We start from the raw sequence: 24,025 nt of genomic DNA, 5'->3' as shown, positions 1-24,025 counted from the left end.
AATATCCAGATGCATCTCTACACGAAAGGCACAGCTCAAACTACTCGAGTGTAATAAAGTTTGCCCTCTTTTGCCTGCTTTTTACACAAAAAAGTATAATTTAAAAATATCTATAAAAGTATAACAACAATAAAAATTAATAACACTAATTAGTTAAGAATTGCGAGATTCAAATTTTGTTGTTCTTTCAAAAATCATTAAATTCGCCGAAATCCAAAATCAATATTCCAATTGAGGCTTAATATTAAGGTTATTGCTTATGGTACTTACAGAAATCGTTATTAATTTTTATTGGTTAGATTATGATTGACACTAAATTTTCATGGGTTAGGTCATTATGAATGATGTTGAATATTAAATGGTTCGATTATGAATTTATAGTTCTATTTAAAAATTTCAATGCAATTATAAATAATTTGATTGATGGTTGCTACATATTTTTGAGATGTGAAATCTAAACTTCCTTTCTGATTTTATTTTGATTTTGATGTAGTGATATTTTTAGACTGAAGGAGGTAGATATTTTAAGATTTGATGCTTTGAAACGAAAGTTTAATTAAAAGATACCTAAAATCAATATAAATAAATATAAAATGACCACCATTTTACTTAAATCATAAATATAAATACTATGTTGTGCAATAGATTGTAAGATAAACACCGTTTGTCAATATTTATTTATTCTACAAAAGCTTTAAACGTATTTACAAAAATAATGGAAATAAACCTATAATTCAATATGATTGAGTAATAAATTTCTTTTAATTCATTTTTCTTTTGTATGAACGCTCCACAATATTATGTTCATTCCCTACAGCCGTCTACCCATTGGAATGATTGATTTCTAGACTTCCTACATTGTTTGGTTACAAACTCAATAATTTAACAACTGTACACTCGGTTTCCAAGTATTTGAAGTTTATCGATATGGGAAAAGTCGTACATAATTTAAGAAAAAAATAACATACGAGTTACATTTTTAGAAATTTAGTACAAAAATTGAAATATCTATATTGCTTTAGAGCTTACCTAGGTAACTGGTTTGATTGCTCTCACTTTATTTAGAGACAGAAACTTGAAGTATCCAAAAAAAGTTTCCCAAACGCAAATATAATCATGGCATTAATGATTGTAATTGTAACTAAGTTAGCGTGAGCTCAGAAACAGTTGAATTTCAAGAACATAAATTAATTCTGTACACACATAACCTCAATGCTAATATGTGTAATGCAGGGTTCCTTGTAATTACTTTATTAATATTTTTGGCATGTTTGCTCCGGAAATAACAGTTGAAATGGAACGTCCCAAATAATCAGAATATATAAAATATATCTAATCTTAGATATTACAAAATATATCGATACCATAAGTGTCGATATCAGTAAAAATTTTAATTATAAATTGCTAACCAAAAACATTGTATTAGTCGGGAAAAAGGCATTTTGGTTTGTGTATGTTATTATTTAATAATTCAGTATGTTCCAAATTTCAATTCAAACAAAGCTAAAATATTTGCATGGTGCATTAGTATTTGTCAACGAGAGTCCAAAATGCTGAACGCTACCATGCAACGGGATTTCCAAGCTAAAGTAAAAGTGTAAACACATTACTGCAGCTTTAATGAAATTATCTAATGCTTTCATTTTTAGGAGAAAGAATATTTCCAGATTAATTTAGTTGAATCCCTTTTTGTAATATTTTAGGTTCATGTTATCAAATGGATAATCTCGATCTGTTTCCGATCATTTAATTGTTCATTTTTAAAATGAACGACATTCTTGTATTAACGAATACCCTACCAACTTTTGTATCCAAATAAATTGTACTTGTGATTTTCTTTTAAAAAGAAATTAAAATTCAAAAAAGTAGTTGTTCCTTTGTTCTTGGTCCATTAGGTACGCTGCCATAATCATTGCGTGAGGACACTGTTTCAACTCAATAAAATCGAAAATTTTAATTTGGAATTTAATTCAAATAAAATTTCAAAGAGGACTGGTGGCATTACAAACTGGAAAGCAATAAACAAAGGATCCATTCCAGTTAATTGAGCCTGGATATTTCTTCGATAAAACCTCATGCATTCGCATCGGCTGTCCACTATATACCTCGACATTGATAGTTCGACATCTGGATTGATTTCGAAGTACGCTAAATTTGCATAATCCCACCAGATACACAACAAGACTATCCGCTCGAATTGCTCTCTCTTTGCAACCACTTATTTTCCATGCTCAATTTGTTGAGATAAAACTATTTTTCATCGCAAGTAACAATGCAACAGGCGTTAAATCTCCACTATTAAAATGATTAAATCAACGCTGCGCCGTTCTGTCATTAACTGTGTCTCCTCCTCCAGTTTCAGGTATGTTCCTTGCTGTTGCGGCTGATTTAAATTTTGTTTCCAATGATGTATTAACAATGCAAAAATTTCATATTTATCGCACTCAATACAATTTATTACAAAAACGCACTGCGTCCTTAATAAACAAGGAGATGATTGAAAAAATGGAAAGCGATTGTACTCTTCATAGAATAAGATACCAGTCTAAACAAGTTCCACATGTTTAAATTGAGACGTATGAATTTTCACTTATTAAAACTGACGTTACTTATGAGACACTCTCTGTACAATGGAGATGTTTCCAGTTGTTCAATTTGTAGTACTTTTTAGAATAGTTCTTATCAGAAACATTTCATATCTACTAATTAAAAGCGACACTTGAGAAACTGTTATTATTTATTCGTATTATTTATTAATTTTTGTAAATTCAATAGCATTAACAATATAAAAACGGTTCTTAGACAAGCAAAAACGTTTGTTATAACATAAGTCAAATTCATAAACAAGTAATTATCATTTTATACCGAACAAATATCAAGTAATAGTAAACACATTTAAACGAAAATTAAACACATGGATTTCCGGTCTTAGATAAACCATGGAAACTGATAATTTTTGCGTAGAAACCCGTTCAAAGAATAAACGATAAATAGCCTTGAAACAATTTACTGAAGTTCCAATATATTGCAAACCAAAGTTGTTAAACTTGTGATTATAAATTAACATGTGGAATGATTTTTTTGTTTTTGAATTATTTGGTATGTAAATTTTGACCACTTTTCATTGAATACAAACCGGTATCTTAAGGTCTTTCTTACGTCAGACTGTCTAGATCAAGTTGATTAAAAATATTTTATATTATACAATTTAGTGGGTTAATTATGCTTGAGCAATCGAATTTCATTCATTTTATATCAGAATATTTCGGAATTGTAAGATAAATTTAAATCGTATAGTCTGCCAAAATGTTCCGAAATAATTAAAAAAACTGGTTAAACTTGAATAAAACCATAATCTGTATAAAATAACCTCGAACACAATAATTTGCTTATACACATTAATATATTAATGGGACGGTGCTAAATAATCTAATTGTTTTATATAATTGAAATTGAATAATAAAAAAAATTAGAATAATAATATTTATCTAAAAATGCATGTGGTGCCTTATTATAATTGCTCGCAATCATGTAATTTCCTTTGCCAGCTAAAACCATATGACAGGTAGTTTGAATAGTTAAAATTATTGACAATATTTTTTTAAATGTTTAAAAAAAGGAAAATATTCAGCAATCTGATAATGCAATCATAATAAAAATTGCTGAATTAACTAGAGTAAATAAATTTTCTATTTATCGAGTAGTCACGAAAGGGGTTGCTGTCGATCATTCACAGAACCGAAAAACATGTAAAGAAAAACTGTATTAGTTGACAAAGTTACTCATGATTTTAAACGTAGGACAATTTATAGTTTATATAAGGAGAACAGAGCTGCCACATTATCCAGATAAAAAACTACCGAAGTTCTAATAGACACATAATTTATCTAGATGAAACATGGTTTGACAGTCCCGATGTAGTAAATTTCGGTTGGGTTGACAATAGTTAAAATTGCTATTTGAATGGGCCATTTCTTAAAGGGAAACGCATTATAATAGTAGACGCTGGAAGCAAAGACGGTTTCGTGTCTAATACTTTATTAATATCATACAATATAACAGAAGAATTATTTGAAAAGTAATTAAATGAACTGCTTTTACCTAAAATTCCACCTCAATCAATGATCGTTATGGAGAACGCATCCTACCACTCGCGGCAACTTCCTAAGGTACCAAATAGTAGTAGTAACAAAACTCAAATTTTAGTATTTAAGTCTGAAAAAACTATTTCTATTGCTGTCAGTGATCGTAAAAAAGACCCAACAAACAAAGAATTACTTGTGAGGCAATTTATTATATTGAAAAGCTTTGCGAAGTACAGGGTTATACTCTTGTCAGATTACCTCCTTACTATTGCATATTCAACCCTATAGAGCTAATATGGGCAAACGTAAAATCAGAATTACGAAAATGTCAGTCTCCAAAACTGAGGAAAGAGGTTGTAGAACTCGTAAAGAAAGTTTTTGCAGCAGATCGCCAAGATCTTAGGAAAGCTTTATAAAGATACTTTGGAATTGAAATGTTTTTTTTTCTTTTGTTTTATTTCCAAAGAATTTATTTTCCTTTATGGCTTTTGCTTTGATGCGTTGATCCGTTTTACAGAAAAAACGGATGGATGGGGTACAAAAAGGGCTCAATTCACGTCAGGTACCCTGTTTAAACCAAACTAATGATTTTTTCCCAAGTTCCAAGTAGGACTACAATTAAGTGCATCTGTCTAAATAACGGCGTACAATGCCGTCCAGTTTATAATGATTCGATTGCCATTTAACGAATACTTTCTCCCATAAGATATACATATTTTTAAAAGTATTTATAAAAATAATAATAATTTATAGAATAAGGTATCTACGCTTATGGTAGATAGAAAAAACAAAATTGTCGGCAAGGGTTTTTATAATCTGCAATTGATATTGGAAGAACTATATAGAGGGCATCTGATGGCGAATGTATGAGTTTTAATCGGCGAAATATCTAGATTTAATTAATTGACAGTTATTTCTCTCACAAGAACTAGTGAGCTGCTTCCACATGGTAATTAGGACAATAATGAAGATGCATTATTATAATAATTTTACAGATAAGCAAATCATGTAGACAGAAATTATTGTTACAATTGACATTATTATTGGAATGGATTATATCACCAATACAATATTATATTTAAAATTTAGCTGTAATGTTCTAACTAACTCTCACTGGGGACCATCTATGCGATAACTGTTCAAATCAGAAATTCATCTTTTTCTCAATAATTTCATCTACATAACGTGAATTTCAAATCAAGTTATAACGAAATATAGAATTTCAATAAGCAACTTGTCCATTTACACAATGGAAGCGATGAAACCAGTTGCGAATACATTACCTATTGACGATAACAGGTAAAGTGGACGAAATTAAAGAATTCGACAAGAGATTGGGGCAATAAAACATCTGGAGCTCTAGGAAACCTCAAAGCTAGTGAAGCTAACAATTTACAGGACGGTTATACAACTTAGGGTGTTATATGGTAGTGAATTCTGAGCCATGAATAAGAAAGAGGAGAACAGGCTAAGCGCATGGGAGAGAGGAGTATTGAGAAACATTTTTAGAGGAATACGAGTTGAACAATGGAGAAGAAGAGCTAATGCAGAGAAAGGGGAAAAAGACTGCGTTGGTTGGGGCATGTAGCCAGAATGAAAGAAAACAGATGGATGAAAAGAGAAGGAGTGGAGAAGGCCTAAAAAAAAGAAGAGGGCATCCACGTCGAAAATGGCTAGATGCAAGACTTATAGAAGTTAGGGACAGCGAACTGGCGCAATGCAGCTGTGAACAAAAGGAGTTGGAGAAAAGGTGTAGAGAGATTTCAAGCTATAGGCCTATAAGGCCTGCTACTACATACTGCACACAATGCAACTGTGCATCATTAAACGTCTATAATAGTTTTCTTGTAATACATAATATGCAAGAATTTAAAAAACTGCTACCTTTTTACCCTCCGAAACCTAGTATTTCTCTCTCCAATTCAGTGATCAACTAATCTCACATAGTCATTCCGCATAGGATAGTAGAAATTTTACTGTGTTTTCTGCTATTATAAAGAACCTCTAAAATTTTTTTTAAATCTCCAATCTCTTAACCTATCAAAATCTTAATAAGACCTCGACATCATTCAAACGAAAAGCAAAATAGTTTGCACAAAATGACGCAACTAGTTTTATGAAAACAATTCAAGGCAACTGGTCACTTGTACCCAGCGTAAATGGACAAGCCTTGGTAAGACATTTCAGCGATTCAAATTTCAAATTTTTTTAAATCAAAACTTACTAAATAACCTATAAACAAATTAAATGTGGAATTGAATTGAATAAGATACAAGTTACGTGGCTACCTTATAAAGATAGCTCCAGTAATATGATATATATTCCAGTTCACGATGAAACCATAGCTTATACTTATTACGTAGAATTAAAATTTTTTTCTGTTAAACATTCATCCTTGATTATATGAGTACCTTATAAAAACAAACTTTTGTTCTAGAAGTTTTTAACTCACATGTTTATGAATAAATTGAAAATATTAGCGCAATAAACAGATTAGTAAGTGATATAATCGCCTTCATTCTGTTTACAAGTTTATCGCCATCTCGAACATTTTGAAAAATCGTTTCTCTTCAATTTTCTTGCAGATATATCACTTAATAATTGCTCTTCTACAGATTAAATGTTTTTCTTCCATTTAGTGCCTTGTGTAAATGTATGTTCTTCTTCAAATTGATTTTTCAATAATCAAAAGAAGGAATTAGAGGTGTATGATAGAAGGATATTAAATACCACGAAATACATAATTTTTCTAGTCGTAATATTTCATCAAATATATTGAAACTGATCTTGGATTCTATGATAATTATTAGCCGTTCAATTAACACATTAACCAGTAAACAAAATTTCTGTTATGCCATCGAAATATTCCAATGCTTTCTAAGCCATTACGCCAGAAATGTTGCTTATCTGTTTCAAAGAAGTATGTGTATTAGAAATCAGGGATGGAAAATCTACTAATCTAAGTATTATTTATTTTTGACAGATTATTTATTAATAAACTTTAATAATTTTTATGTAGTATGTAATTCTTAAATTGAGTCATTCATTTATTATTTCCAGCATATTTTCATTCACATATTTTCAAGTTTGAATTTTTTGACTTATGCTTAACCCTTATGTCTAACTACCCTTATGGGTGTAAGACGTTGGATTAAATTTCTTTTTTTCATCGAGCCTTTCCATATCTTTTTGTTTGTGGTAGTACCTATTGTAATTTCTGTCCTTTATTCTCAGTCGCTTTGTTGAGTTCGTCCATCCAGGTGTATCTTGGTCTTCCTCTGTTTTTCGCTCTTTCTGCTCTGGCTTCTATTATTCTTCATGTAATTCTTTTCTTGCTCATCCTTTTCACAAGTCCGAACCGTCTTAGTTGATTTACTTTTATGTATTTTTCTGCAGATATTTAATATATGCCTGTACGTTTCACTTTTGATGTGGTCCTTAATTTTCCGGAGGAATCTAATTTCCGTCGTCGAATGTGTCGCGTTTTGTGTCCCTCTAGTGGGACGAAATCCAACCTGAGTTTCTTCTAATTTTGTGTCTAGTTTTCCCCTAGTGTCTTTTGCATGATTCCGGCAAATATTTTCGCTACGTTATAATTCCTATTTGCGAATCCTTGTTGCTGTTGTTGCCGATTTGCATAATGAATTATATTAGATCTTCAAGCTTCAACTCGTGACAAAAAAGCACTAGAGAAGTGCTGCTATTGATAATAGCAATAATTTCAAAACTACAACAAATACTGCTACCATAAAAGTGGATTTAACTGAAAACAAATTCAATTATCATAAATCTAATAAATAAAACCAAAACAAGGCAATTCAATAGATCAGTGCTAAAAATAGTATTCATTCTCTTGCGTCGTAAACAAATTTATAAAATTAAAAACATGTAGTTTTTTTAAATAAACAATTAAACAAATTGTATAATTATATTTAGGCATTGACAATGACATAAATTGATGAATTGAAAGTTCATATTCCACTTTTTATATTACGGATTAAAATACCATATTAATTATTTATTATCGTCCAGACATCCACTCGTATTCTATAATTATTTAGTATAAGAGACAGTTATAAACTTGTGAGGTGTATTTAAATGCATATTTTGGTAATATTTTTCTTGTTTTTCCTTGAAGAACAAAAAGCGTCTGTGATACGACATGATTTGGTATGCACGGATTTCATATCGTATCGAAATGCCAACAATAACACCAAATGTTTCTACAATCCGGATTTGGATTCCACACCAGTAAGTGCTCATTGTTTTATTATTATAATTTATATGTTGAGTCCAAAAAGAGCGATCTACCAAATTTTAGTTATTTTGTTTATAAATCATAGGGACTTGGCTGCAATTAAAAGAATCTTTTCAAGAGGGGTCCGTCCTATAATCGCCGTTAACACGATAAGCAATGATCAGCTGTTTCCAATCAGTACATTAATAATATTTCAATTTTGTTTACTAAGAATTTGTCAGCGAATCGCATTTCTTGCAATGGTCTCTAGTACCTAGTAGATAGTAGTACTCTAGATATTAATTCGTCATCACACATATCCCATTAATATTGAAAGTTCGAATGATCCCTTTGAGACATTCAACGGTCCAATTTCGAAAAGTTAGCCACCCGAAGCTCGATCGAAATATTTATAAAACGAAACTTCAATAGACGATATTTTTGATTGGGGATAAATTCCTTTACCATGTAATATAACTCATTGTATAACAAAAATCGCATTGAAAACGTAATGTGTCTCTTGGATTGGGAATCTGAAAAATCAATGTAACTATTATAATTATATTATATAATAGGAGGTAATTCTTATTCACATTAATTCTATAATAGCATAAACTTTGCCAACAATATTATAAGGATTACGTCATTGACTAGCTGTGGCAATTGGTCGCCATCAAACCAATGAAATTGATACTTGACTGGGGAGAGTTTTCTGGTGAGTTCACGGTGAGCATTCCGCCAAATGTTTGTAATGTAGCAAGTCCTTAGAAATTTTGAAAAATATCTCGTACATTTTTGGTCAGACCCAGAGATGTTGTAGCTACATTGTTCGAAGCCATCCCGCAATGCATGCTCGCAATCCTTTATGGACGGTGTGGGATAGGTATCAAAAAAGATCGTGATGTTTTATGCATTGAATCGTACTATAATTTGGAATATTTTTTTTACTCTTTCTTTTGGTTTTGGATATATAAGTTTCCATGATTATTGCTGCTGACAAAGATGACCAGCAGAAATTTAATCTTTTCTGTATTTTGGTGTTGGTTACTCTGTTTTCTAAGCAAGGGTAATAATCAGCCCAAAATGATGCATTTCATAAAAATTTTGGTCATTTTCACAGTTGATGATTTAGGGGGAAGTTTAGAAAATAGAACTTTGAAAGTCTTCTAATAAAACCTGTGTGATAACTAAAACACATTCTGTTGTTTTTAGGAAATATTGAATGATAGATATGGATTTGATTTAAAAAAGCACACTGTTACTACAGAAGATGGGTATATCCTAACAATTTTTCAATTAAGCTTGCAACATGATAACAAAAATCAAAAATCACCAGTGATATTACAACACGGAGTTTTAGTAGATGGTAGATCTTGGTTTATTTCTGGTCAGAATTCATTAGGTAAGAATTGCCTTACAGTAAGCATTTCATTAAGGAAATGTCTATTCTATATACTTTGTTTAATATGTTAATTAAACAATGCGAATACGAATGGCTGTTAAGAATTGAGTGATAAAATTATTTTCCAAAAACGGCTTACACGATTTTCTTAACTTTTGATTCCTGATTAGTTAATGAAGGTTATGGGGGTTGATAGATTGGATATTATCAAGGATATATTGCGTGTTTGATATACAAAACTGCATCTTATAGATGAGAAGGTTTCAGATATGGGCGATGGAGGATGCAAATTAACTTTTATATGAATCCATTGGGCGGGATATTTTGACTTCTTATGTCCAAGTTATCTTTAGTAATTCCAGATGTCTATTGAATATTAATCTTGATTGATATATTTAGATACTAGAGGTTCATTAACTTATAGTAGGTTTTTTTGTTATTAAAGTACATTTTTTTCATCTAAAGGAAGTATCGTAGAGGGAATAAATGAAACGCTTTTTTTACTGTTTTGTCAATATCCCCAATTACATTTAATATACTGCTAACGTTCAATTTATGCCGGGTATTAGTTTAACAAGGGAATCCTTCAAGGCATATTACTAAATGTAAATGGGATCCCTTACATTTTTTTTATTTTTCTGTCGTTCCACATAACCCGTACTTTTGGTGAATATGAAACGGTAAAAAATTTCTATTGAATTTTTATTGGATGTCATCCTTGGTTAGTATAGGTATATTAATTAGTATTTATATCCATTTTGGACATTTTTTTTACACTTTACGTTCCTGCGACTGAAAACCAATCTCCAAAAGAGAGGTCTACATCATGTAATAAATAATGGTTGTGAAGCAGTTTAAATAAAATTAATTTACCATGGAAACTATAATAGTTTAATTTAAAAAAATATTTGACATTATAAAATAAAATAAAATACCTATTCAAACACAACAAAAAATGTAAAACTCAATAAATTACTTATTCTTTGGAATACAGACAAAAATTTAAAATGAAGCTTAAGAACAAAAAATGACAGCCTGTCAAAAAATGTTTCTGTATTTAAATCTTCTTCTTCTTTAGATTCAACCTTTCGTTACAATCGTCCTCATCTTCACTTTCAACAGAAATTAAAAGGATTTTTTCTGATACGGTAACTTCTCATTGTCTATGTTATTGGAAGTTTTGGATAGTCAAATATGGTAAAGTCATTTTAATGCACCAATCTTCGAAGATATCTCCATCAAACCGCTTTGAAGAAGACCGATTAAATTAAGTTCCAGTTGACCCATTTTGTATCCACTCAGGATACAAATTATTAGCCTTGTACACCACATATAGTGCTAATATTTGGCCGTCTCTTGTAACGCAAGACAAGACGGTCGTAGAGGCTTTGGATGAATCCAAAATTCGATGCGCATGCTTAGATCCTCTTCTCACTAAAACCTTTTGTTTTCCTGGATAATCGCTTATGTTATTTTCATCAAAATTTATTATGTTCTTTGGAGATACGCCTTCAAAAGTTGTTTTCAAATTCTCAAAATCCTTCACAATTGTTTCTGTTGTTACTTGTGCCCTTGAGCGTTTTATGTTTTCTGACAACTTTCTTGCCAATTAAGGATTTGTCTCCAAAAAAGCTAAATACAAATCCTTTCCAGGTAGATTGTTTCGAAATACAGGAATATGAACACCATTTCGGTTCAAATACTGTTGAACAAATTCACATTGCACTTGCAAGGTGAAGGGGTAGCCAAATAAAATGGCAGCAAGTAAAGCATTCACAATAATGTTTTCCTCCAATATAGCACAGGGGGCCGTCCCAACATGTCTCCGTTCTTCCCAAGGTAGTTTTGAGCACCCCAAACGTGTCTGCTACTTGCTGGAACGATAGTTGACGTTCTATAACACCTTCAAGGGCTCTTTTTATGTTTTCACTTGAATAATTTCGCCGATACGGGGCTTGTACTTATGAACGTGTTTTCGTGGCATTGTACTATAGATCTCCTAAAATAAACGCTTTGTGCATATTTTAGCAATTTTTAAAAACGGGTAGTGTTTTTGACAAGTTGTTTTGATCACGTAAAAGTTGAGGTTAAGAGTAAGTATTCATTAAGTTGTAGCAATAACGTACAATGTTTTGTGTAGTGACAATAGGTGAAACTTATGTAAGACGATAAATTTTTTACTTAATTATTACTAGCATTTACCCACGGCTTCGCTCGCATCGAATCCATTAAATAAGTATCAGAAATCATTATAATAGAAAAGAACGAACTCTGTAGCTATATTAGAACCTGAGATATAGATCTTTGAATGTAGAAAAATTGCCAACAACCTACAAAAATCCATAACTCCACATTGAATGTCCGCGCCTAGCTCCTTTCCAACTCAACCGATTTAAGTGTTCAAAAACTCAAAAGAAAGAAGGTGTTTCAGCGAGTGTTCTTAAACCAAAACGAACTCTGTAGCTATATTAGAACCTGAGATATAGATATTTGAATGTAGAAAAATTGCCAAAAACCTACAAAAATCCATAACTCCACATTGAATGTCTGCACCTAGCTCCTTTCCAACTCAACCGATTCAAGTGTTCAAAAACTCAAAAGAAAGAAGGTGTTTCAGCGAGTGTTCTTAAACCAAAACGAACTCTGTAGCTATATTAGAACCTGAGATATAGATCTTTGAATGTAGAAAAATTGCCAAAAACCTACAAAAATCCATAACTCCACATTGAATGTCCGCGCCCAGCTCCTCTCCAACTCAACCGATTTAAGTGTTCAAAAACTCAAAAGAAAGAAGGTGTTTCAGCGAGTGTTCTTAAACCAAAACGAACTCTGTAGCTATATTAGAACCTGAGATATAGATATTTGAATGTAGAAAAATTGCCAAAAACCTACAAAAATCCATAACTCCACATTGAATCTCCGCGCCTAGCTTCTCTCCAACTCAACCGATTTAAGTGTTCAAAAACTCAAAAGAAAGAAGGTGTTTCAGCGAGTGTTCTTAAACCAAAACGAACTCTGTAGCTATATTAGAACCTGAGATATAGATATTTGAATGTAGAAAAATTGCCAAAAACCTACAAAAATCCATAACTCCACATTGAATGTCCGCGCCCAGCTCCTCTCCAACTCAACCGATTTAAGTGTTCAAAAACTCAAGAAAGATGTTTCAGCGAGTGTTCGTAAACCAAAACGAACTCTGTAGCTATATTAGAACCTGAGATATAGATATTTGAATGTAGAAAAATTGCCAAAAACCTACAAAAATCCATAACTCCACATTGAATCTCCGCGCCTAGCTTCTCTCCAACTCAACCGATTTAAGTGTTCAAAAACTCAAGAAAGAGGATGTTTCAGCGAGTGTTCGTAAACCAAAACGAACTCTGTAGCTATATTAGAACCTGAGATATAGATCTTTGAATGTAGAAAAATTGCCAAAAACCTACAAAAATCCATAACTCCACATTGAATGTCCGCGCCCAGCTCCTCTCCAACTCAACCGATTTAAGTGTTCAAAAACTCAAAAGAAAGAAGGTGTTTCAGCGAGTGTTCTTAAACCAAAACGAACTCTGTAGCTATATTAGAACCTGAGATATAGATATTTGAATGTAGAAAAATTGCCAAAAACCTACAAAAATCCATAACTCCACATTGAATCTCCGCGCCTAGCTTCTCTCCAACTCAACCGATTTAAGTGTTCAAAAACTCAAAAGAAAGAAGGTGTTTCAGCGAGTGTTCTTAAACCAAAACGAACTCTGTAGCTATATTAGAACCTGAGATATAGATCTTTGAATGTAGAAAAATTGCCAAAAACCTACAAAAATCCATAACTCCACATTGAATGTCCGCGCCCAGCTCCTCTCCAACTCAACCGATTTAAGTGTTCAAAAACTCAAGAAAGAGGATGTTTCAGCGAGTGTTCATAAACCAAAACGAAGTCTCTATCGTGAATAGAACCTGAGATATTGAGGATAGAACGTGTGTATGTGAAAAACTCCTATAAGTAATGTACAGGGGGAAATCGCATTTGAGTATAACTTGAGAATGGTGAAAATTAGATGAAATCCGATGGTTGATAGCTGATCTGTGCATCAATACCTTTCATTGAAAAAAAAAATTAAGCAAATCGGTTGGGTAGAACGCCTGAACGGACTCGGAATGGAAATCATCAATTTTTTTAATATGTAAGATATTTTATTCCAATACTTACTAATGAATTTCATAAAATGAAAATATAACAATTTGTAGCATCAAGCTTTAGGATGATATTAATAGGGATATTTAGTCAAAAAAAAGTCTGCCATCTCTAATAAATGGGAAATCAAAAATGTATGTTGCACCAGCGATCCATATAACTCGACGCGATGATTCTATATATCCTCACTGAACGTATTGGTTTTAATCGATGTATTAATAAATTTTCAGCATTTGTAATAGCAAGGAATGGTTTTGATCTGTGGATTCCAAACTTTAGGGGGACTAAATATTCAAAAATGCACTTAAATTCATCAATAAGTCAAGAGGAGTATTGGAATTTTAGGTAACATATTTTTTCTATTCACAAAACTTATAATATGATTTTTTTTATAACATATCTACTGCATAATGAATTTTGATAATGGATATCGAACAAATACTTTTTCTGGTGATAATTCGAGAGTTAATAATAATTGGAAATGACATTTGTTCCTTATATAAATGTTAAAATTATAAATTTTTTCCTCTAACAAATCCATGCCAGAAAATTCTTTGGGGTTTGCAAATAGCGCAGACACAAGTGTCTTATATCGTCTACAACTATTGCAACACCTGTTGAATTAATCCATCTGAATCCCGTGGAAAGTCGGATTAAGCTTCCACCAAAATTTGGAAGTTACTCAGAAAAGTGCTCTATTCTGTATAGTCTAAGGCTGACGTTGCATTGCTAGTGGCGTCAGATTTGTCAAAAAGCAAAATTCACTGCTGAATTCAATTGTTCCCCAATCTGTACGAAATATTTATTCCAAACTGCATGTATTTGCCAAGCTTACAATGATCATGAGGTGTGTTCCACCTATAATTTTCTCCTACAACGCCCGCGGTATTTACATTAGTAGATAAGGAATTTTAGTAGTCGTGAACTAGAGCATTATGGGCATTAAGTGGAACGTACCCTATGGAAATTTTCTCAATTCTATTCTTTAATGTGCTTTAAATGATGCAATTTTCATTCAATTAGTATTAACAGTATATGTATGAAATATTTTTTTAACCATTTATTTTAGCTTTCACGAAATGGGTTTGTACGATTTGCCAGCAATAATAGAATATATTTCTAATAGTACAAATCGTAAGGATATTCTTTATATAGGACATTCAATGGGCTGCTCCGCCTTCATGGTTTATTCATCCCTGAAAATGGATCATGCACAAAATCATATAAAGGGAGCACTGTACTTAGCACCCGTAGTTTATTTCGATAATCCTCCACCAGTATTACGAGTAATACTTCCTTTTACTAATTTAATTAAGGTAATCTATTTTTTATTTTTAAATTGGTATCAAGCATTTTTCCATTGAAAAGATTGGCCATGAGTTTCATCTAATAAAAGACATGTAGCATTTATGTTGCAGTGGAACTATCTGTTTAATCGACGATGAATATATTTGAATGATAGACTCGATGTTACCCGAAACACTTTGAGACTTTCGGATCGTATTGTAAATAATTGTTTTATCAATAAAGATCAACTAACCAGGAATGTTCAATACATAAGACGTTTCCAGGTTATGGTTTTGACGTCACTTAGTTACTAATTTTTTGTTAAAAATAATATTAAATAGTTTCAGTTCGATCTTTTTTATTTTGATGATTCTTCTCATGTCACTTGACATATTTTTATCACTAAAAATAAATTGGTTGAAGATTTAAATTTCTGTATTCGTTGGAAAATATTCCAATTTTTAGAAAGAGGCATCAAAAAACGCATTTATGCTTTCTTTTGTTTTCTTCTAGCAAATGTATTGTGTCATCAAAAGATCTGGTAGGCCAGAAACTATCAAAACAAATGGGAACCATGGACGCATCGTCAATCAGATTTTGCAATCACGGGAGCGAAATTGAAAACAGCGATACGTTCATTTTGTATTTGTTAGAGGATTTCCGTAACGAATTTGACATGGGCACCGATTGACAAACCAAGATAAGAATGCTATGATTGTGTATGGTGAACAATTTTTAACGAAAGTCACGTTCATTTGGAGGTTTATATTGATAAGAAATCAACTCACCTTATAATCAAAAAACTGCTGCATAGTGATTCGCTGACGATATGATGTGTTGTGTCAGCACACAGTGCAAATGGTCCGTATTTCATTAAGGATAATTATGGCAAACCTGTTACTGTTACTCAGAAACGTTATAGAAACATTGTGGTGAGGCTATTTGTCCGGGATCTCAGAAGGTTTTGTAGTTCCAGGAACATTCGAAAGGAAAACCAATAGATTCAATAGGACGAGGGCGACCAGTCACAATGCTAGACAATCTATAGCATTTCTCAAAAACGCATCATTTTCTGAGGTGTCAACATAACATTGGGGTATATTAAAGAAAAAAGTCTTCAGTGGCACAAACCTACCCAGAAATGTTTATGATTTACGTGAAAAGATGGTTTCATTTTTCAGGAACCTGCGTTCTCGATTATGTCGGAAAAAACGTTATGAATATTGCATACAGCGCAATTACATGTATTCTACTCGTATAGAAAATATAGGAAAAATAATGTAAGAGTAATAAACAATGCATTTCAGTATGCTACATTTTTGCGTATACGGTATCTTATTAATTAGCTTTAAGGGCCTTTTTCTACATCAACCTCAGTTCAGCGAATTTTTCAAATCATCTAACTATCGCTTTTATGGTAAATTTGGATGAAACAAGGAAACGCAAATACGTATTTAATATGAAAATATATCAACACATGTGCATTGCTACAGATGTTGAAGTTTTATTACAAGTACAGGGCCGGATTAAGCTAGGGGCTTGGGGGGGCTATAGCCCCGGGCCCCAGGTCCAAGAGGGCCCCATCATTTGGAAAACATTCTGTATTTTTTGATATGTTGATACCACAAATCTAACGTATTGATATTATTTTGTGAATTTTTCCGGGTTTTCGAATTCCTTAAGGGGGCCCCGTCATTATTTTAGCCCCGGGCCTTATAAATCTTAATCCGGCCCTGTATAAGTATGTTTTGTAATATTGGAATAGGTAGTAATTTAATTGAATTTTAGAACACCCTCAATTTGCTTCACATATATGCTATAGGACCAGAAAGCAAAAACTTATTGAAGGGCTTCAACTGTTCAAGTTACCCTAGCGTTGTCGCATGTCAGTTTGGACTAGCAATTGTAAGTGGATTTGTAGCCGAACAAGTTAGACCAGTAAGTGAAAAGTCATTTCCCTCAACTCAGATATATATACTGTGAGAGTTGATGTGAAGATAGTAAACAGTGTGTTTGGTATGAGTATCAAAAACGGTTCCACAAACTCGAACTTGGTACTAGTATACGCTAATTAATCAAGCATTCATGGTATCTAAAAAATTCACACTATTTGTATGATCGTATTTTGGTGCGCAAAATTTCAGAGAATAATTAACCACCCTATATATTATCATGTATCTCGATGAGTAAATATTTCTCCTTTAGTTAAATTTCTATTAGCACTTTCTTGTTGTTAATTTAATTTTTCTATATATAACAGGAGCTGCTGCCGCTGATTATGAAGTATTTTCCCACAGGATTATCTTTAAAAACTTTAGTACATTTTGCTCAAATAATTATTAATCACGGTAGATTCCAACAATACGATTATGGAAAAATTGAAAATATGGAAAAGTACAAATCTGAGCTACCGCCAAATTATGAAATAGAAAAAATTAAGATACCCATCTACATTTTTGCAGGTGCACATGATCTTCTATCTGAAATAAGAGTGAGTAAAAAAATTATATACCATATGCTAAATAATATTCAGTAAAAGATCCTCTTAAATTCTTTTAACAAAATGCTAGTTAAAATATATACTGTGTGTTCAAAAAGTTATGTAACTTGCTAATATGTATTCCGATTTCTGTTGGTTGGCGAGAACAAGCGACAGGAGTGCTAACCATACACGCTCTCGTCATACACTTTGTTTTCATCCTCAAGTCCTTTGACTCGCACCAGAAAAACTGACATTTATATTCTTCTTCTTCCTGCTGTTTATAGGCATCATTGCCTGTTTTTCTTCACATCATTGCCTCTGCTCAGTCACCTGGGAGGTTGTCACTCCATCTTTTCCTAGGTCTTCCAAGGCTTCTTTGTCCTGCTGGTGATTTGTCCCTTGATATTTTCACATTTCGTTCTTCCGTCATGCGGTCAATGTGCTCATTCCATTTTATCTTTCCATCCAGTACCCAGTCATTGATGTTATCTATCCCGTATGTTCGTCTTATGTTTTCACTCCTTTCTCTATCCATTAGTGTTCTTTCCGCTACTCTTCGAAGTATTTTCATTTCTGTAGTCTCCAATATCCGTTTCGTTTTAGAGGTCTCAGGTCGGGTCTCTGCTGCATAGGATAATATAGGTCTGATTGCGGTCTTGTATACATTTATATTCGCTATTGTAAAAAAACAATCAACAATAATTTTTTTTAGGATGTGAATAAATTATATCGGCATATTAGAGCACCAAAGAAGATACGTATCTACGATCTTTCACATGTGGATTACATATATGGAAAAAATGTTACCAAAGTGTACAAAGATATTTTAGACACACTCAATTTTTTTGTGAATGATGACCACAAAATATAAATATAAAAAATGGACTCTTTTATTTTTATGAAAACCTACAAACTGAACCCAGAATTAATAAGTAGTATCTAACTATAGATAAATGTTAACCATCAGCTTTCAAATAATATTTTAGAAACAATTTTTTTTATAGATTTGCAACAATATTGCGATCATAGCGAGTAACTACCTACTATAATAGTCGATTTTCTCATCATCAGCCATGTGCAGAATACAAATTCATGCTTCGATCATCTTCAACTCGCCCTTTTAAAACATTAGTTTAAATGTTTTGTAATTTGTAAGGCCAATTGAATAACTAGGGTTTACAAATTTTGGATTTAAAAACTATTCCTCGGAAAATGTAACTTTCTATTTATTGATAATTCTAGTTTAAAACGCCCTGTTACTGTATTTTATTACTTACTAAGGGGATGAGTTGAATTATGTTATTGAAAACCAAGTAAGGAGCATCGACAATGGCTCTCAAGAGTTTGTTTTCAAACCTCGTTGGTGGCAGTGCCCTATAATTGTATGTCATAGGTCCACACAGGTTTCAGGATTGTTTTATTAAGCAGCACGTTGTTGTCTTGTAATAGTCTCGATTTACGATAAATAAGCCAGTACATTTGTCTTCGTTTAATCCCAAGTTGTTTACTGTTGTCAGGCGTCTATCTAAACGCATGCAAGGTATTTAACATCCTACTCTTGCTGTGGGTAGTTACTAGTTCTTCCTGAGGGACATGTATGAATGTCAAGTGAACGGACTTCGTTTCATTGACTATAATACCTCATATTTTTGGCCAGTCTCGTGTTTTAGTTATATTATATTGGAGGTTATTTAATGCCGCAATTGGGTTTATATAGAAAGATACTAGAACCAGATCATCGGCATATGTTGCCATAGTTGTGGTCCTTGTTACTGGCCGGTGTGCAGTGTACAGAAAATATAACAACGATCGGAGAACACTTCCCTAGAAAACCTCAGAGAGAATGGAATATAGATTGCTATATTCACTATCTATCCATTAAATATGATCTAGGCAACTGATAGTAGGAATGAGGAAGGAACTGGTTTAGTTTCACTTGTGAACCGCTGTGCCATCCCTTATATAAAGGCATGAGATATGTATATTTTGTCATTTAGATCTTTATTGATTTGGTTAACTAATCTACGAACTTCTATTGTTCCATGTTTATTCCGGAAATCAAATCGATGTTGGGTATTATTTTCCTATTTACTATTATGCTTAGTTTCTTAGTATATCTCAAACACTTTGGAAATAATTGGTAACAAGGTTACAGGCCTGATGTTTCGAGAAGACTTTAGCTTTTTCTTTATCATCCCTGGCCCAGGTACTGTCTTAATGTTTAGATGGAAAGTTATGTTGTTAGAATCTTCTCAGCCTCCTTGAAGCCAGAATAAGTACTATGTGGCCTCTGTTGGTGTAAAACTCTCCAGATATTCTTAGAGATCTCGATTCTGTTCTTTTTATTCAAGTATTCAAGTATTTTATTTCTTTAGTGGTTCTATTTAGCTTTGTTTCATTTTCCTCAGTTCCATTTGTTAGCATTGTTTGCTCGGTCATAGTCGTAACTCTAGATTTAAGTTTATTTTGATTCAGATTTAGGTAGGTATGTAATAAAAGAACGTACTTAATGGAGTACGACTCTACATGTCACCAACGAATCAAATCTTTCCCTTGCTAGGCAGATTGCAAATCTCTCAACTTAAAATAACGTAGAGAAAACTAAAGGATCTACGGACACTGAGTACATTCTTAATATTGGAAAATAAAACAGCGAGAGCGAATCATAACTGTCACAATTAAATAGAGCACGATAAATTAAGCTGAAAACTATTATACGAGAGTTATTCGGGAAGTAAGGGACAACTCATTCATTGCCCGGTCATCATAACTGGAGCATAGCTTTTTATTAATATTTCGCTAAGTTTTCCACAACTTTTACGGTCTTTGTGGTTTTCATTATCGAACAATTACTAGGCTATCACCCATTTTAATAAAAATTGTTATAACCTATATTATATGCAAATGCAGGTGAGTTAATTTAACATATTAATTCTGCTTTAAAACTTGTTGAGGTTATGTCTATTTTATTTTGCAGTACGTTTTTGTTTGTTTTTTTTTTGCAGATCCTTTTGTTGTTAAGAAAATAATGGCCTTTAAACATGTCCTAAAACTTTCCAGCATCAGTGCTTTTATAGATGACACAAGAAAATTATAAAAAGGGGTGAAAACGCCTTAGAGTCCAGTCATGTGAAGAAAATGGACTTTGATTTGCAGGTAATCAGAGGGGAATTATTTGCTACTATGAAAGACAAAAGCTACAAGGTATCTATAGGTAGGTTATGCCTTTGTTAATGTAATATGGAATTAATCCAGTTATAATTTTATTGTAGTGTTGGAAAAGAATGGTGACATTAAAGAAGTGACCTGCACTTGTCCCATGGGTATAAAATAGCATCACATTGCGGCGTTGACACTTTTTGGGCATTACAATATATCTGTAACAGATAAAGCGTGTGCATGGAAGGCACTACCTAAACCGAAGGTTGGGCCAGTTAAATCTGCAGAAGAGATTTACCCACCAAAGCCCTATACACCTCTTGAAGGTGGGGTACCAGAAGCATCAAGCAACAGATTGAAGGAAAAATGTGCTGTTGATGATCAGCTAATAAAAGAAATCTCTGTCACCACTACTGGCCAGGTGTACAAATGAAAAATGGTACCTCGTAAGAAAATTTAGATTAACTGCTACCAACTTTAGTGCTATTATTGCAGCATGCAGGAGAAACAGATCCCCAGTGAGTTTGGTCAACACACTCTTAGATGAGTAATAAATCATAAATTTATTACATAGTTTAGTCATAGATGTTATCAATAATTTGCTTATCGAGTCTGTAAGATTGATTTTTCAAAAAGTAGTCTTTTCAAAAATGGTATTTTATGTAGCATTTCCTTACTTTAGTTTAATTTGACATACATTTTTTATTGTAATCAATTCATTATTTTTCCAGGTGAATACAATTTGGATGGTATCATAGTAATCCAGTGGGGTAGAACTCGTGAAAAATATGCTCTAGATCATTTGAAGCAGATTTATAATTTAAATGTTGGCCAACTGGAGTATGGCTTACAAATTCAGGACTTCTTGGTACTAGCCCTGATGGAATAACTGATGAAGAAGAAGCCATTGTAGAAGTGAAATGCCTATATTCTTTCAGAAATGATAAGTTACCCGAAAAATTGAGGAATTTTAATAAATATAGTTTTTTATGACGATGAGGGTAACTTGATCTTAAATACAAGTCACAATTATTATCACCAAATTCAAGGAGCTTTACATATTTTAAAAAAAGAAAAAATGTAACATGTATTTATACCTTGAAGGAAATAAAAATTTTTGACATGTTTTTCAATGTGATTTAGGTTATTCCACAGTATTAGCAGATAGAATATACAGTTGGAAAACTTTACTATTTATTTTAGACTGAAAAGCCACTCTATACAAATTTTTGTTTGCTGAGGATATCAGGAAATTATGTTTTTTAATATAAATGTACACCGCTATTTTGTCAATTAAGATTTTTAAAACAAACTTTAGCTATTTTAAATTGCTGTATTGAATGTACTATAGTTGAGTGATTTTTTTTCTGTACAAAAAACTTTTGAAATAAACTAAAACACTGCTTATGGCTTAATAATTTATTTGAGGATTGTAAAGACTACTATCAAGAAATCATATTGTATTTGTTCACTTTATGAAAATTGTGGTTGGATTCACAGGCTTTTATTAAATTAGAAAAACAGTATTATTATTACTTTTAACAATAATTGTATCAAATCAAGTCTACCAATAATACTCCCTTAACCTCTTTAATTGGGGGATATTGCAAGTTTGTGAGGGCTGCACACAGTTGAAATTTGTGATATATAATATGATTGATGTTGCTACAAAATATAATACTTTTTTCTTCTGATGGCCCTTTCTACATGAATTCTAGCCTTTGCAATTTGTTGAGTTTCATATACTTGGGATTCTGTAAGCTGTGGGGTTGTTAATTTAAAAATGGAGGTATATTTAATGATAATCCTGCAGAGAGAATTTCCTTAATCAAGAAACCTTTATCTGCTAATATCAAATCTCCAGCCACCATCTGATCTAGAACCTTACTCTCCTCAACAATTTTTTTATCAGATGTAGACCCTGGATAAACCTTGCTAACAAAGGTGATTACCCAACACCTACCAACATTTTTCATGTGTTTCAGTGTTTGTATGAACTGTAGGTCAATCTCTGGTTTTCCATGCTTGCTGGAACTGCTGAATAAATTTCGGGGCAATCCAAAATTATCCTATCAATTTTAGGAATGATCTGAACATTCCATCCAGCATAATATTTTAATTTAATGCTGTCCATTAGTTTAAAAAGAACCATGAACAGCTCATTGGTTGGAATACCAGTATACATTAGTACATGAACAACTTTGTTCTTCACAATTTCATAGCTGAACCTTGTTAATAACTTTTCCAGCTCCTCAGTTAATTCAACCACCTGTTGCCTCAAAAAGTAATTCTCAGCATCTTGAAATGCAGATTATGGACTCAGTAGTGAAGCAACAAGTTTAATTTGAGTCACTTCATGATCTCGTTTTGAGACCCTGGCAGTAGTTTGGTTGAAGGACCTGGTAGTGGTTCGGTTGAAGGTCCTGGTAGTAGCTCGGTCACAAGGTTTTTTACAGTTCGCTTCCTAAAAAAAGTGATTTATTAGACTAATGGACTTTCTGCAACAAAATGCATTCCTTATTTCTGGTGATTTTATATTAAACTTCTGAATATTGAAATCAAATAAAGTTGACCCATCCTTTTTTTCTTTATTTGAAAAGTGACAATCGCACACATATTTTCTTTTGTAATAATAATAATAAATTTAAAACATAAATCTTTGGAAAGTGAATGTTATCATTCTTTTACTTTATGAGAGAAATCCAACGATTCCTCTAAGTCTTGTTTTTTTTGGAACCAAAAAAACTTACATGGATGCTTTGAACTGTAATGTTTACAGTCTGGAACATAGCACATACCCATTCTGAAGCAGTCCTAGATCTTAAAAACCTAAAAATTAATTTATTTATACTCGAAAACTCATGACTATTAGTAGATGATAGGATTAACAACAAAAATAAAATAGACATAACCTCAAGTTTAAAGCAGAATTAATATGTTAAATTAACTCTCCTGGGGAAAAACTAATAAAAAGCTTTTAAATAGTACGTTCCTTCAACAATATATTCAACTGAAAAGTCTTATTTTATCATATAAACCATGAAAACACTAAATGAAAAATTGCTTATGGGCATTTACCATTATCAACAAAATTGTTTGGAGTCGGTATAAGCTCCGCCCATCTCTGTGACCTCAAGGCTGTCTATATAGTATAGCGACAGGGCTGAGGGTTTACCAGCCA

At 32.4% G+C, this 24,025-nt stretch overlaps 1 protein-coding gene and 1 long non-coding RNA gene across 3 annotated transcripts; one reads left to right on the top strand and one right to left on the bottom strand.

Moving 5' to 3' along the window:
• Nucleotides 1-2,974: 2,974 nt before the first annotated feature.
• LOC130450758 (lipase 3-like) lies at nt 2,975-18,586 on the top strand. 2 transcript variants are annotated; one of them, XM_056789372.1, is made up of 8 exons: nt 2,975-3,099; nt 8,224-8,336; nt 9,535-9,724; nt 14,147-14,261; nt 14,986-15,232; nt 16,992-17,141; nt 17,464-17,694; nt 18,398-18,586. In XM_056789372.1, the coding sequence occupies exons 1-8, from the start codon at nt 3,066-3,068 to the stop codon at nt 18,554-18,556; spliced, it is 1,239 nt and encodes a 412-aa protein (XP_056645350.1). In that variant the 5' UTR covers nt 2,975-3,065; the 3' UTR covers nt 18,557-18,586. The 2 variants fall into 2 exon arrangements, with proteins under 2 accessions (XP_056645350.1, XP_056645349.1); XM_056789371.1 differs by lacking the exon at nt 2,975-3,099 and having other exon boundaries at nt 7,608-8,336.
• A 3,662-nt stretch (nt 18,587-22,248) lies between these two features.
• LOC130450993 (uncharacterized) lies at nt 22,249-23,972 on the bottom strand. Its single transcript, XR_008910660.1, has 3 exons — nt 23,757-23,972; nt 23,595-23,673; nt 22,249-23,308 (listed from the first exon to the last, which is right to left on the bottom strand). It is a non-coding gene; the product is annotated as an uncharacterized LOC130450993 (long non-coding RNA).
• Between the last annotated feature and the right edge of the window lie 53 nt (nt 23,973-24,025).

Source organism: Diorhabda sublineata, chromosome X, assembly GCF_026230105.1.
Source record: "Diorhabda sublineata isolate icDioSubl1.1 chromosome X, icDioSubl1.1, whole genome shotgun sequence".
Classification (NCBI taxonomy): Eukaryota; Metazoa; Arthropoda; class Insecta; order Coleoptera; family Chrysomelidae; genus Diorhabda; species Diorhabda sublineata.
The sequence above is the reverse complement of the archived record's forward strand: the minus strand, read 5'-3'. Positions and strand labels throughout refer to the sequence as shown.

Excerpts from the sequence above, each read along its gene's own strand:
- LOC130450758 (XM_056789371.1), top strand. The coding sequence starts at position 8,184 with ATGCATATTTTGGTAATATTTTTCTTGTTTTTCCTTGAAGAACAAAAA. Across the intron at positions 9,725-14,146 it reads TTCTGGTCAGAATTCATTAG|CATTTGTAATAGCAAGGAAT; the intron begins GTAAGAATTGCC and ends ATAAATTTTCAG. Across the intron at positions 17,695-18,397 it reads ATCTTCTATCTGAAATAAGA|GATGTGAATAAATTATATCG; the intron begins GTGAGTAAAAAA and ends AATTTTTTTTAG.